The sequence below is a fragment of the Copadichromis virginalis genome, linkage group LG19 (assembly GCF_057382275.1).
Source record: "Copadichromis virginalis isolate Kocher_CV1m ecotype Utaka linkage group LG19, C_Virginalis_male_GT1.1, whole genome shotgun sequence".
In the NCBI taxonomy this organism is placed as follows: domain Eukaryota; kingdom Metazoa; phylum Chordata; class Actinopteri; order Cichliformes; family Cichlidae; genus Copadichromis; species Copadichromis virginalis.
Window position 1 is genome coordinate 7,410,944 of NC_140636.1, and position 14,246 is coordinate 7,425,189.

General features: G+C 41.8%; 1 protein-coding gene across 4 annotated transcripts in view; it reads left to right on the forward strand.

The window, feature by feature from the left end:
- The first annotated feature begins 362 nt into the window (after nt 1-362).
- The window catches only part of hectd1 (HECT domain containing 1), a 47,826-nt gene continuing 33,942 nt past the window's right edge, over nt 363-14,246 (forward strand). For all 4 annotated transcript variants that reach the window (XM_085440842.1, XM_085440844.1, XM_085440843.1 and 1 more), the window contains exons 1-14: nt 363-549; nt 5,355-5,514; nt 7,721-7,870; nt 7,971-8,205; nt 9,555-9,782; nt 10,329-10,610; nt 10,703-10,973; nt 11,277-11,353; nt 11,502-11,600; nt 11,756-11,870; nt 12,176-12,350; nt 12,645-12,783; nt 13,797-13,967; nt 14,051-14,246. The exon at nt 14,051-14,246 is cut by the window's right edge and continues 27 nt beyond it. In XM_085440842.1, the coding sequence (XP_085296968.1) occupies nt 7,731-7,870; nt 7,971-8,205; nt 9,555-9,782; nt 10,329-10,610; nt 10,703-10,973; nt 11,277-11,353; nt 11,502-11,600; nt 11,756-11,870; nt 12,176-12,350; nt 12,645-12,783; nt 13,797-13,967; nt 14,051-14,246 (2,128 nt within the window). In that variant the 5' untranslated portion in view covers nt 363-549; nt 5,355-5,514; nt 7,721-7,730. The remainder of the gene's footprint in view (nt 550-5,354; nt 5,515-7,720; nt 7,871-7,970; nt 8,206-9,554; nt 9,783-10,328; nt 10,611-10,702; nt 10,974-11,276; nt 11,354-11,501; nt 11,601-11,755; nt 11,871-12,175; nt 12,351-12,644; nt 12,784-13,796; nt 13,968-14,050) is intronic.

Consider the following 14,246-nt stretch of genomic DNA (forward strand, 5'->3'; position numbering starts at 1 on the left):
TGATGTGTACCTCTAGTAATCTAACTATACATGGCTGTTGATGCAGGGACAGTGGCAAACGGCCACTTGCACATGCTACTTCGTGGCTCTACATAAGTACAAATTAAAGTTTAAGGGAGATGTGGGAGCTGTTTGGGGACATCTGTAAATTTAAATCCACGCCGTGCTAATATTCAGTGTGTTATATATTATTTTTTAAAATGATATTTATGTGAGAGCTCGTGATTTACAAGTCGTGATATATACATTTTTGAGAATAATTAAGAATATTAATGAAAAAATGAAGCGAATAGCTTTTGAACATTGGCATTTCCGAGGCAGATAGTGACCTCTGAAGGCAGCGGGCTCAATCGCCTCAGCTCTCCATTTCAGTCCGGTCTGTTGTGTTTTGCGGGCCGCCGTCCACTCTGACCTCTTAAGACTCTTTGAGAAGAAATGGAAACACCTTGACGTAACTCCCGACACAAACTGCTCTATACCCTGTATTTGAACCCTGAAGAATTATTCATACACTTGTCGATCGTCTCTCTGTCGAAAAGAGCAAAAACGGTGAGTGAATCGTTCTGCTGGTGACCTGAAGATCGAGGCCGTTGTCGCTTGAGTTTTGTGTCCGCTGTTTCATCGTGGCCTCTCGGCTCTCGTGGAACTCGAGTCCGGTGGTTTCCCTTTAGAAGTCCGAGGCCGCATGTATAGTTGGTTGACAAAGCAAGCATAAAATACAGATATAAATGATTTGAATAGTTAAAAAAACATTTTTGGACCAGACGCTTCAGTTGTTAGTAGGGAGAAAGCTTTTTTGTTGTTAAAGTCAGCTTGCTTTTGAAAGCTAACGTGGTGCTAAGGCTATCTAATCGGCTAACATTAGCCGGCTTTCCGGGTTTCGGTACATGAAATTACTTTTATATTGAGCGACAAACAATTGTATGACTTAATTGAAAGCAGCCGAGTCTGAGGTTGAGGGATTATAGAGATTTCTTTAAGTTTTATTTCGTTTTATCGGCCTGAAATCGGCCAATGCTTTACATTAGCGAATCTGGAAGTGAAGCTACTACTCGACTATAAAACTGTATGTACCCAACTGGACAGCTAACTCTAAGGCTTACCGCTTCCAATAACATAGCTGTTCTATATCTCTTAAGTTGGTTTGTGTGAATAGTTCGGCTCCGTATGGCTCGTCAAATAATAAAAATTGCGGTCATACGATTAGCTCTCTCGGATATGGCTGAACGTTTGTTTTCCATTAGTCATAACAAAGCTTTCTTTGCCCGACTTTTTAACATTGCGTATAAAGTATAAAAGTTTGAATTCAACATGGGAACATTTAAATGTTGATTTCTTGTGTTACTACATCAACATTTATTTTTATATTATTGTTTTGTTTTATTTACCTAATGGTCACTTCTCTTAACAGTTTGCTGTGTAACTGTTATGTGATGTGTAACTTTTATTATGTTGGTGTACTGTAACTGTTTCACCATATTGTGAGCGTGGCAGCTGTTCTGTAGGTTTCAATCATGTCAAGCGAACTTTGCCGAATTACTGAGTAATAAATGTCCATGTTTCAATTGCTGTCTTTCTGGTTTAAGAAATGCTTTATGGAGAGCTTACATTCTTTTAATCTTGTCTCAGGTATCCACTCCTCATTGGAAAAGCTATGTTTCGGCAAGTTGGTTTCAACAAAATCAGTACAGTCTATGCGAAAGTAATTTTTTGTGATTAGATAATTTAACAAAGTTTTACAGGTGTGTGTTCTCCAGTATGTGTTGGTGTTAAATTAGTTTTCTTTTTAGTCTACCCACATTTCCCTAAGAAGCTTTTCCATTTGCCAGATCGCTGTAAGTACAATAAGAATTGGTTCTTAATACTTGCCTGGTTAAATGCTGCCATATTTACCTCTGAAGTTGGATGTCAGAACTGTGAGTGAGGTCACTTCCAAATTGATTGTTTCATTTGTAGTCAGATTTTCTCAGTTTCTAATAGAATTTTCAGCTGGAATGCCCCCTCAAGTCTGACTTGCGGTGCATTCCTGAATAAGTTGTAATTCCTGAGTTCCTCGTTGGAAATTGAATTTGGAATACCTATTCGAACACACAGCAACTGCCAAGTTAACAATTCATAGCAGTCCTTAACGTGTGCAGTAGTAAAACTTTTCATATGTGCTACCAGTATTGTGTCTTTGTGACTCACTAATCCTGCAAATGTCTGTGTCCACGTATACTTTTTGGTCAGACAGAAGGAGGAGATGAGATTTCCCCCACCCGAAATGCACTCCCATGCACATTCTAGGATCCTGACTGTGTGTCACTAGAATTGAATGATGTAAGCAATTGTCCAATGTTGATTGGCTGACAGGTGGGCCAAAATGAAAAAGGGAGCAATAGTGGAGTTTACTGGGAACAGGGAAACTGTGAAAGAAATTTTGTGGATGAAAAATTAATGCATGAAAAGCACAGACAGTGGCTGCAGTGGACACATTTCATTTTTCACAACACTTGTTCTTGCTTGAGCTCTTTGAATGTTAGAAATTGGCTCAGTGAAGCTGGAGGATGAACGCCAACTTTTTTTCCACTCGATAAAAGTTAACGTGAGGGATTCTGGTGGTTAGGGACAAATGCAATCGCATAGCAGGATGCTATACACGGGCCAAACTTCAGTCAGGAGAACAACTGAGATTATTCATCCACAATACGAGGTTAGTTATTAATATACTGCAACAACATGGGAATAGAACAGCTGCGAGAGAATTCAGCATTAATGAATCAATGTTACGGAAGTGGAGGAAGCGCAGTTTTTGGCTTTCCCCATATTTCAAAAGTGCTTCATCTCTTTGCTATGACTGTCGACCGGCATAATTTGCAGATGATAATGGTTTTAGCCGCTGCGATGCTTTCGACCAAAACAGGCGCAGCTTGATGACATCATCGCGATATGGCAAAGGGGTGGGATTAAATAAGTGTATACTTCTTCCCACTCCCTTTCAACATGTAAATTAATCAGAATGGTTTTTTGTATGTAATTTGTATAGTATTTTTTTTCTCTCTTATTTCTTTTCTAAATGTACTTGTATATTGTTCACATGTTGAAATAAATTACCAATCAATCATAGAGCGATATAGTCAAAATCTCTATCGTTGGCCAAATTTATATAGTTTCTATCGTATATCGTTTATATCGCCCACCCCTACACAGCACCACCTCATACAAACTAAAATATTTTTTTTTCAACTGTATAAGACAATTGTTTTATCACCCTTTTCCAATAGGGTGATAGTACCTGGTACCAGGTACATTTTTAGTACCTACTCGACTAGGGTTTCAAGTGATCCCAAAAATATGACGTGCCACCTATTGGCTAGTCGGTCGCATTACTCGATGAGTCACAAGAGCTTTGTCAGATGTTGCCACACATGCAGTTCATATCAATTGATCAATTCTTACAGGGTGACAGTAGCTGAGCTGTATCCCTCCATGCTGCAGGAAAACTTTGTGAGAGAACTGGAGGTGCAGAGGGAGAGTGGTGGCAGGGGTTTAAGAGTGTTGTGATAGTAGCGTCTGGAAACACTGACTTTACTGAAGTTATTGTGTTATGGCACATGCCATTGCCAGATCTTCTATATTATAAATTCGAACTATATCTTAAAGCTTTGATATACTAATGGCTGACCTAAAGTCTTGGTTGTTATATATAGTGCAGCGGTCCCCAACCCCCCGGGGCTCGGACCAGTACCGGTCCGTGAGTTATTTGGTACCGGGCCGCGAGAGTTGAGGCTCAGGTGTGAAATGTATAGTTTTCAGGGTTTTTATCGGTTTTCAGCGTTATTTTGTTATCATTTCTATCGTTTACTCGGTTTTCCTTGGTCTTTTCACGTGTGTTATGAATAAATTTTCTTTTTTTCGATACCGGTACTAGTTTTATTTTGTTGTATTTATCCGCGACACCACGGACCAGTTTATGCCCGACAATATTTTCATGGACCGGCCTGGTCCATGAAAATATTGTCGGGCATAAACTGGTCCGTGGCGCAAAAAAGGTTGGGGACCGCTGATATAGTGGATTTCACTATCTAATGTTTTGAACAGTAACTAATGCTTTTAGACTAGAAAGTGGTTTCTATGACGCATCCTTCCAATTCTCAGCTACACTCAAAGAGCCTAGACAACCTCCACAGGGTAAGCTTTGGTCATGAACAGGAAGAATGAGAAAGTGTTTTCTATCACACTGTGTAATTCCCAACTTCTGTCTGGACTTGGACAATAGAAACACTATCAGGGGTTAAAAGGTGTTAGGGGGAGGGCCAGCCAAATTCTGTCTTGCTGTGGTTGCCCCATGGTGGTGGTGGGGTTGAGAAGAGGTCAGGATGCACAGGATGCCAGTTGTGATGATTAATCTGTGGATAAGAGGATCTGCATCAGCACAGCCTGTTTATATCCAGACAGTCAAACAAGCAAGCAGACTTCAAATTAGCCACTAATCAACTTAGGGTGCAACCAACAGACTCTCAGCAGGGACTGCTGCATGGTAATGCTTCTGAACAGAGCCTCTGGTTTGAAGACGTGTTTAACAATAAAAAAATTCTAAATTGGTATTGAGTTTTGCATTGTCACAGTAAACTTAATGTTTATAGGCTGCTGCTTTCAGTCAGTGGCTGGTAGGAGTATAGTTGCAACAATAGTCAAGATTTCAAAGCCTTAATATAAGTGCTTTGGCAGCTGCCATTAGTGTTGTTTTTTTGTTTTTTGTTTTTGGGAGCCACAAGTGACCGCAAATGAAAGGGTGGAGTGCCAAGTTTATCAAGCTACATCCAGAAACCTATATGGATACAGTGTACAGATACAAGTAGCTGCTGGTGGGTACTAAATAACAGACTAATGAAACTGAAAAGTTTCACTCACCAAAACAGAAGTACAAATGTGGATGGTCTGTACCTCAAAGGTGGCCTTAATATCAGTCAGTCAGTTCCATTTAAAGGCACCAACATCACAAATGCTTTTGAGAGGTCCAGTAAATCAAAGCAGCCACAACTCTGTTATCCAGATGGATGAGTTGGAAAAACACTTTATAAAATAGTAAATATATAAATGGATGAAAATATGTGTTGTTGTTGTATTTTTTGGGGGGTGGGGGTTAATGCTGTAACATAGGACTGACATGGGAGTTGGTGTGGCTGGACCCCAATTTGTGTCCATTAGATGAACTGCATTTTTAATTTATTTTTTTTGCCACCTTTACTTTAGCATTGGTTTTCGGCCCTTCTGTTTTTCTAAATGTGGATCAGATAATCATTTTAGTGTGTTTCATGTACAGACAGATGAATGTCAATTGAGCCTTTCTCCTCTGTTCTTCCTGTTTGCAGGTAGAGAGACTTCATGTCCCAGAAATCCCTGTGAACGTCAGCACTTCCTCTTAAGTGTGTTCCCTTTCCCATTCTCTCTCTCTGGTTGGTTGGATGAGTCCCAAACAGCGACACAACTGATTGGGTGTTGAGCCAGACCGGGTAGCCAACGGGAAGCTAGGTGAGGCTTTCATTTTGTTTGTTGGTTTTTTGTTTTTAAATTATAATAATTTATTTTACTTCCAGCACACTGATTGCACACAAAGTCCACATAACAGATACCAAAAAACTGATGTAGCTTCAGATCGTATTTCACTTAGTGACGTCATTGTCAAGTAAGGAAGCGTTGAAAAATGCTGTTACAAATGAATGGCAAATTGATACAAACCCCCAAAGGTGATATATCTGGCAAGTAAGTTTTTTGTTACCCCCCCTATTGGTACAAATTAAAACATGATCAGGATCATATAGCTTGGGTAAATTACAGCGAGCTGGCCAACAAAATCACATTTAATAGGAAGTGCTAACACTTTTAATTATATCTAACAATAAATAAACCGTACAAATCAGATTTGTTTGAGCATTAGTACAGTACCGTATTTTCACGACCATAAGACGCACTGTACTAAAAGGCGCAGTCTCAGTTATGTGTGCCATTACTGTATTTAACACACACATAAGGCGCACTGGATCATAGGGCGCATATAAGTACCGTATGCGTATTTAAAAATAAAGCGGGAGCAAACCTGAGTTCGGTACCTTACTCACATTTTTATTACCAGTAATCGTCATCATCAACAACACACAAGCACACAAGTGTGCGTATTTAAAAATAAAGCAGGAGCAAAACAAAGTTTGGTGCTCACATTTTTATCATCAATCAAACCCATCGAAGTCCTCATCCTCTGTGTCTGAATTGAACAGCTGCGCTAAATCTCCATCAAACATGCCAGGTTCACTTTCTTCACTGTCAGAGTCACTTTCCGTGCCGTGCGGCTCCTCGGAAATGATGCCGGCTTTTGCGAAAGCTCGAACAACAGTGCCAGCAGACATGTTAGTCGCATCTACAATCCATTCGCAAATTGTGGCGTAACTCGCCCGGCGCTGCCTTCCACTCTTGGTGAAACTGTGGTCTCCATCGGTCATCCATCGCTCCCAGGCCGCTCGCAGCCTTACTTTGAACGGGCGGTTTACACCGATGTCCAGCGGTTGGAGATCCTTTGTCAGGCCTCCCGGAATGACAGCAAGCTCACAGTTCATTTGTTTCACTAGTTTTTTTCACATCGGCTGTGAGATGGGCACGCATAGAGTCACAGATTAAGAGCGATGGTGATGCGTGGAAAAAACCACCTGGTCTCCTTACATACACCTCCCTCAGCCACTCTTTCATCATTTCCTCATCCATCCAGCCCTTTTCATTTGCCTTAATGATGATTCCTGCTGGAAACTTCTCTTTAGGCAAAGTCTTTCGCTTAAAAATCACCATAGGTGGCAGTTTCTGTCCATTAGCATGGCAGCCAAGCACAACAGTAAAAGAAGACTTTTCGTGCCCCGTTGTGCGTATCGCTACCGTGCTGGTCCCCTTCTTCTCCACAGTGTGACTCACCGGGATGTCAAAAGTGAGCGGGACCTCGTCCATGTTTGTGATGTGGCTGGGCTGGATGTTTTTGTCGCCGATGTGTTTGCTGCAGTAGGAGCGGAAGATGGCCAGCTTTTCCTTATAATCCGCTGGAAGTTGCTGCGCTACCGTAGTCCTGGTCCGGATGGAAAAATGGCACCGTTTCATAAAAAGTGAAAGTGAAACTGCTTTTAGCCGAATGGTGACCGTCGAAACGCTTCTCCCGCTCGTTCTTTGCTCGATGATCCACCGCTCGAGTCTTTCCTCCAACTCGGGCCACCTCGCCTTATGTCCGTGGAAACTCAGCTGCGTTTTCTTGACCTGCCGGAGCTTGTTTTCTAGCTTCCTCCATTTGCGAACCATCGATTCGTTAATCTTAAATTCTCTCGCCGTTGCTCGATTTCCATGTTCCTCTGCGTAGCTGATGGCCTTCAGTTTAAACTGTGCTTCATAAGCGTGTCTCTTTGCCATTTTCAGGGTTGCCCCCACACTTCACCCTTTAGCGTTCTCATGGTGTTCTCTACTACGTCCTCCTTACAACACACAGGGCACACTGCGCTATAGGGCGCGCCGTACTTTTTGAAGAAAATCTAAGACTTTTAAGTGCGCCTTATGGTCGTGAAAATACGGTAATAGCTTACACGGGGGCTCGGTTAGCTACTTAAATGTAGCTAAATTATGCATCTTTCATCTCTACTTTGATTGCTTGCACATAAATGACAGCTGTGAGTGACAGTAATAAGATTTCTGTATATTTCTGTTGCTTTAGGCTAGCCATCATGGCCGATGTGGACCCAGACACCCTGCTGGAGTGGCTGCAGATGGGTCAGGGTGATGAGCGTGACATGCAACTCATTGCTCTGGAGCAACTCTGCATGCTACTGCTCATGTCAGATAACGTCGACCGCTGCTTTGAGACGTAAGTTTGTGTATTTGTCTCACAAGCATTCAGTTGGTGGTCATGATTTCAGAATTCAGCACTCTCTCTTCCTCACCGTCACCCCTCTCTTATCTGCCAGATGTCCTCCTCGGACATTCCTTCCAGCACTCTGTAAGATCTTCTTGGATGAGAGTGCTCCAGATAACGTGCTGGAGGTTACAGCCCGAGCAATAACCTACTACCTGGATGTGTCGGCAGAATGTACCCGCAGGATTGTGGGAGTGGATGGGGCCATCAAAGCGCTGTGTAATCGACTGGTGGTAGTGGAGTTGAACAACAGGACCAGCAGAGACCTGGCTGAGCAGTGTGTCAAGGTAGGAGACAACTGACTATAAGAGAGAGGCCCATTTCATTTGTCTGATCTGTTTCTTGTCTTATGGTGGTTGTTGACAGCTTTTAAACATAAGCCAAAAGCCTCAGTCCAGCTTGCTTTGCTGGGCTTTCAAATAAATCCTCAAAATTGGAACGTACTTCCTTATATAAGAGGAAGTCTTGTGATCTGACATGACATCTGTCACACATTGAAAGTCCATATGTGAAGGAAAGTTGTATACATAGTTGCTCATGTCATATAGTAATGTATTAACATTTGGAACAATCATTGAATCATTGAAATCACACCTCCTCACTTCACCACTAAAATCTTGTATCACGACATGAATTGACTGAAAGTATATGTTCTGTTATAGTTCTAACACACTACCCTGGCTCATCAAAACAAGGGTAATATCAGTCGCAAGCAGCTGATCCCACTGCTGTACAGGAGAACCAGACATGATGCACAGCATGTGCTGTTACATATGTCTTGATTAAACTTGATTATTGCTGTTGCAGCAGTTGATGAAATAGTTACAACCTTTAATCTATTGAACTAAATTACAGTTTCATCTTTTCCTACTGGGCTGACTGTCAACACGCTCTTCAGTGTCTCCAGCTGTTTCCTGCACACAATTGTCACAGATTTTCTCAAAGCATTGGGCTGTGTGGCACGCATGTGATTTTTACACTTTAAGCAGTATGATAGTGGAACAGGTAAAATTTGTGGAAAATAATAATACTAATACAAAAAAGTCAAATACTTGAGTATTTAAAACCTCAATGGAGTCTAATCAGAGAGGAGGGCATCTCCCTGATCTGTTGCTGTGTTATTGTCCTGAACAGAAAGCTAACACATGAGATGAAGTTTTGATCAGCTGCTTCTCTGTTTGGGTGGGGTTCTTTGGGGTTTGGAGACAGAGCTATGCCATAGACATGAGATCACAACAATGTGCTGCCAGATGTTTATTAATTATTTTCCCAAACAGTGGTGTTTATTCAGGCCTTACTTTGTCACCAGTCCGATGTGTTAGATCAGACTTGTGCTAGAGGCCCAGAGGGGTTCTTTATCCACTAGATTTTCTGTTTTTCTGTCATTTGATCCTGTTATTCTCAATTTTTCAAATTTTCTTTTTTTGATCTTCTGAGAAAAGGTAGAAATATCAATTAGTGAGGATGATGGGAGATCAGTCTCTATGTTGAGTGCTTTAAATAAATCATTGACTCACCCAAAAATGTTATCTAATGGCATAGTTTGGAGAAGTCTGTGATTCAGGTACACCAAGATTTGGAGTTACATATTCCTTCTAGAGATTAAGTTTGAACATATGTTTTCGTGTTTCTCCAGGTGCTGGAGTTGATCTGTACCAGAGAGTCTGGCGCAGTGTTTGAGGCAGGCGGGCTGAACTGTGTGCTGAGTTTCATCCGAGACAGTGGGCACCTTGTTCATAAAGACACTCTGCACTCAGCCATGGCTGTTGTGTCCCGCCTTTGCAGCAAAATGGAGCCCCAGGACTCTTCTCTGGAGACCTGTGTGGAGTCTCTGTCTAGCCTCCTCAAACACGAAGACCACCAGGTAAATATAGAACAGGGGTTGCATCCAGTTAATGCACTTTTCTGATTACAAATACATGGTATGAAAGAGACTTTGAAATAGTTGCTGCCCTCCCTTCTTATTTGTGTTATTTGCCACTTTTCCTAAACTGAGGGTGGTCATAAAAGGGGTGGAGCTAAAACTGCTTCTTTCTACTATATGAAGGGGGTGCACCAAGTATTGAGATAACTGAAGTTTCAGAGTTTGGATTGTCTCTTTCTCTATGAATAGATATTACAATGAAAGATTAGGTTTTTGTTCTCTCCTAATGCTGTAACAACTCCTAGCTTCAACACAGAGACTATAGCTTTGTGCCTCTGAGAAAAATGATTTAAAGAAAGAAGTAGTGGGACTTTTAGAACTAATTAAATTATAATGTTTTGTTTAAAAGGTACTGTGTTGGAACATTAATAACTCAAATTTCCTTTTAGAAGCTCATTAAAGAGGGAAAATTGTGAAAAGCATTGCTAGATCTTTAACCTTGTTCAGGCTGAATATGCTATAACTCAAAACTCTCCTCTCCTGCAGGTGTCAGACGGTGCTTTGCGCTGCTTTGCCTCACTGGCTGACCGGTTCACACGTCGTGGTGTAGACCCTGCCCCTTTAGCCAAACATGGCTTGACAGAGGAGCTGCTGTCCCGCATGGCGGCTGCTGGAGGGACAGTGTCAGGCCCCGCATCTTCCTGCAAGCCAGGCCGGCCTTCAGCAGGTGCAGGCCCCTCGGCTTCTGACTCGAAATTGAGCAACCAGGTGTCTACCATTGTCAGCCTGCTGTCAACACTCTGCAGGGGGTCTCCGCTAGTGACACATGTAGGTCAAAACACCTTGAATGAAGATGTATTTATTACTTTATTAAGTAAGAAGTCTGATCAACATTAAATGTTCTCTTTCTGGGTGTCCAGGACTTGTTGCGTTCAGCACTGCCCGATTCGATGGAGTCAGCGCTGGGAGGAGATGAGCGCTGTGTACTGGACACCATGCGGCTGGTTGACCTCCTGCTGGTGCTCCTGTTTGAGGGGCGAAAAGCGCTGCCAAAGTCCACAGCAGGGTCGACGGGCAGGATCCCAGGGCTGCGACGTCTGGACAGTTCTGGGGAGAGATCACACCGACAGCTCATCGACTGTATCCGTAGCAAGGACACAGATGCTCTCATCGATGCCATTGACACTGGAGGTGATGATGCAAACTAATAAATATTACAGAAGCCATGAGTCTGAGTGTTGATAGTTTGGAAAAATTTCATCACACTTCCTTTTAACTTTGTAATCATATCAGCTAGACTGTTATATATTTGCATATGTATTACAAAAAAAATAATAGAACTTGGTTTTAAAGTTGGCTTCAAAAGTATAGGCTTTAAACGTCTTGACAGGTTAAACTTCAGTGAAATTAGGTAGAAAACAGGTGGTGTTTTGCTGAAGGTTGTTTGTGTGTGTGTGTGCGCGTTATCGGTAATAATGGAATGTTGTTTTGTAGCATTTGAGGTGAACTTTATGGATGATGTCGGACAGACGCTGCTCAACTGGGCTTCAGCTTTCGGCACGCAAGAAATGGTAACGATAAAACTTGCCATTTAATCTGGACTAAATTAACTGAAGAACATCTAACTGACAATGATATTAGTTTTTCAGTTTAATACTATTACAAATTGTTATCCGTGTATTATTTAATTTCAGTTTCACCAACTGTCTGTTGTTGTAGGTTGAGTTTCTTTGTGAGAGAGGAGCAGATGTCAATAGAGGTCAGAGGTCATCGTCACTGCACTATGCTGCCTGTTTTGGACGCCCGCAAGTAGCCAAGGTAACACACGAAAGCTAAGGATGAAATGCACGTTTAGTCCTGCAGTAGTCCAGTTTCTGAAACATTTTTTTTTCTGGAGTAATGTGTTTTGTTGACTGATTTTTATTTATTTATTTTTTTTTGCGCATTGCTTCCTTTGTAATGTGTGTGTGCAGACTCTCCTGCGTCATGGGGCCAACCCTGACCTGAGGGATGAGGATGGAAAAACACCTCTGGACAAGGCTAGGGAGAGGGGACACAGTGAAGTTGTAGCTATACTGCAGTCTCCTGGTAAGTAAACCAGGTCTATGCAAGACCACTACTGCTGTTGCTGGTTCCGCTGCTATAACATTTCATTGTAACGTGCCTTTTCTGTCTCTGACTTGTGTTAATTTTGCACTTTTGCCTTTCTTATGCCAAAAACTGAAGTTTCCTTGCAATGTCTAAAAAAAAAAAAACTGAAATTAACCCAATTAACCAGGCCCTTTGCACCTACAGTAGATGTGCTTTATGCTTACCTGCACTTGGTTTTGCTGACAGAGAGTGATGCACAAATGTCTATCGGTCTCGAAAGGCAAACAATCTGTGTGTTTCAGGAGACTGGATGTGTCCAGTGAACAAGAGTGATGACAAGAAGAAGAAAGATCTTAACAAAGAGGAGGAGGAGGGCAGTGAACCCAAAGGAGACCCAGAAATGGCTCCTATCTACCTAAAGAGACTTCTGCCTGTTTTTGCACAAACATTTCAGCATACCATGCTGCCTTCTATTAGGTAAATGACAGTGTCTAAGCACTCTGCAGCAGCCATTCATTCACCTTAATTTACCATTGTTTACTAGGCTACATCAGATAAACTTTAAATATTGTCGAATTTACATGAGTTAATCGAATCATATTACATTGTGTTCTTTCTGTTCTGAATCAAACTTCACTACTATGTCCAGTGCAAATCTTAATTAAAGGAGCAGAAGTGGACATAAAAGGAACTGCTGTCTATAATTAAAACCAGGCTGGGAGTTCTCACTAGAAAAATGAAGTTGCATGTTTCTATTTTGATGGTTTTCAGGAAAGCTAGTCTGGCTTTGATCAGGAAAATGGTTCACTATAGCAGCGAAGTGCTGCTGAAGGAGGTGTGTGACAGCGAGGCGGGACATAACTTGCCCACGGTGCTGGTGGAGATCACAGCTACTGTCCTCGATCAAGAGGTACAAACACTCAAATACACAGACACAGACATCCTTTTGGGTCTTATTTGTCAAACCTTCCAAAACCCAGAATCTTAGCAGGACATACCTAGTTGGAATAGATCAAATTTTAGCCCAACAGAGAATGAACACTAGCTTAAGCAGATGCTTAATTAAATTAATTAATTACAATTATTCAAACGCTGCCGTGTATATACTACAAAGGCCGAAAGGTGATGATCACATTGACTTACATGGTTTTGGGTGCTTGAGTGCCACACAGCACAGTGGTCCAGTGGTGAGCATTTCTCCTTCAGCTGATTAAGGCTGTGTGAATTTTCTCAACGAAGCTGGGCTACCTCCCACAGTTAATTACATGTTATGTTAACTAACTCTAAGTTTTAAATCCTTTTTTTTCGGCTACACCATAGATCTGGAGGTTATTTTTTTCCATCACAGTTCTTCAAGTCCGCTATCTTATCCTGCATTTCAATGTTCTGTTTCAGCAGTGTATGTTTCATTTACCAGCAGTCTGATTCCAAATCTGTTGTCCATGTTTGTGTTTTTGAACAGGGAAAGGTTTTCCTTTGTAGTTTTTATTTAATTTAATTTAATTTTTTGTAATGTATATTCACTAATGTGGCATCCCAGATCTTGTTCAAAGTCTCTCAACTCTTTATAAAGTAGTGTCACATTTCTGAGCAGTGTGTTATGGTTAACGCAGCTTCTTCCCCACTCTAGACAGCCTGAGGAAATAGAGATGCAAAGATGTGCAACACAGGGATGATAAAGACTAAGGAACCACTTTAGTGTTTTGACCACAAGACATGATGTTTTACCTGAGGTTGATCTTCTTAAAAAAAACAAAAAAAAACAACATTTTTCACCATGATGTCGTACTGTTATGTGACAGTCTAAGCATGCCTACACACTACATGTATTTTAGCCAGACACATATGTCCTAAATCTTTTTTCTTCTTTTAAGGAGGGATATGATAAAATGTTTTCTTGCTTTCTCTCTCTCCCTGTGTCAGGACGATGACGACGGTCACCTTCTGGCTCTGCAGATCATAAGGGATCTGGTGGATAAGGGTGGAGATGTTTTCCTTGACCAGCTGGCTCGACTAGGCGTCATCAACAAGGTGTCGACTTTGGCTGGACCAGCATCTGATGATGAGAACGAGGATGAAGCAAAACCTGAGAAGGTATACACCGAGAGGACGATGAGATGAAGCTTAAGATTTAGTCTTCAGTATGTGTATATCATATATACACATTTTTCTCGCAGGAGGAAGAGGTGCAGGAGGATGCTAGGGAGATCCAGCAGGGGAAGCCATACCACTGGAGGGACTGGTCCATCATCAGAGGCAGGGACTGTCTCTACATCTGGTCTGACGCTGCTGCCCTTGAGCTCTCCAATGGCTCCAATGGCTGGTTCAGGTTCATCCTGGATGGGAAGCTAGCCACCATGTACTCCAGCGGAA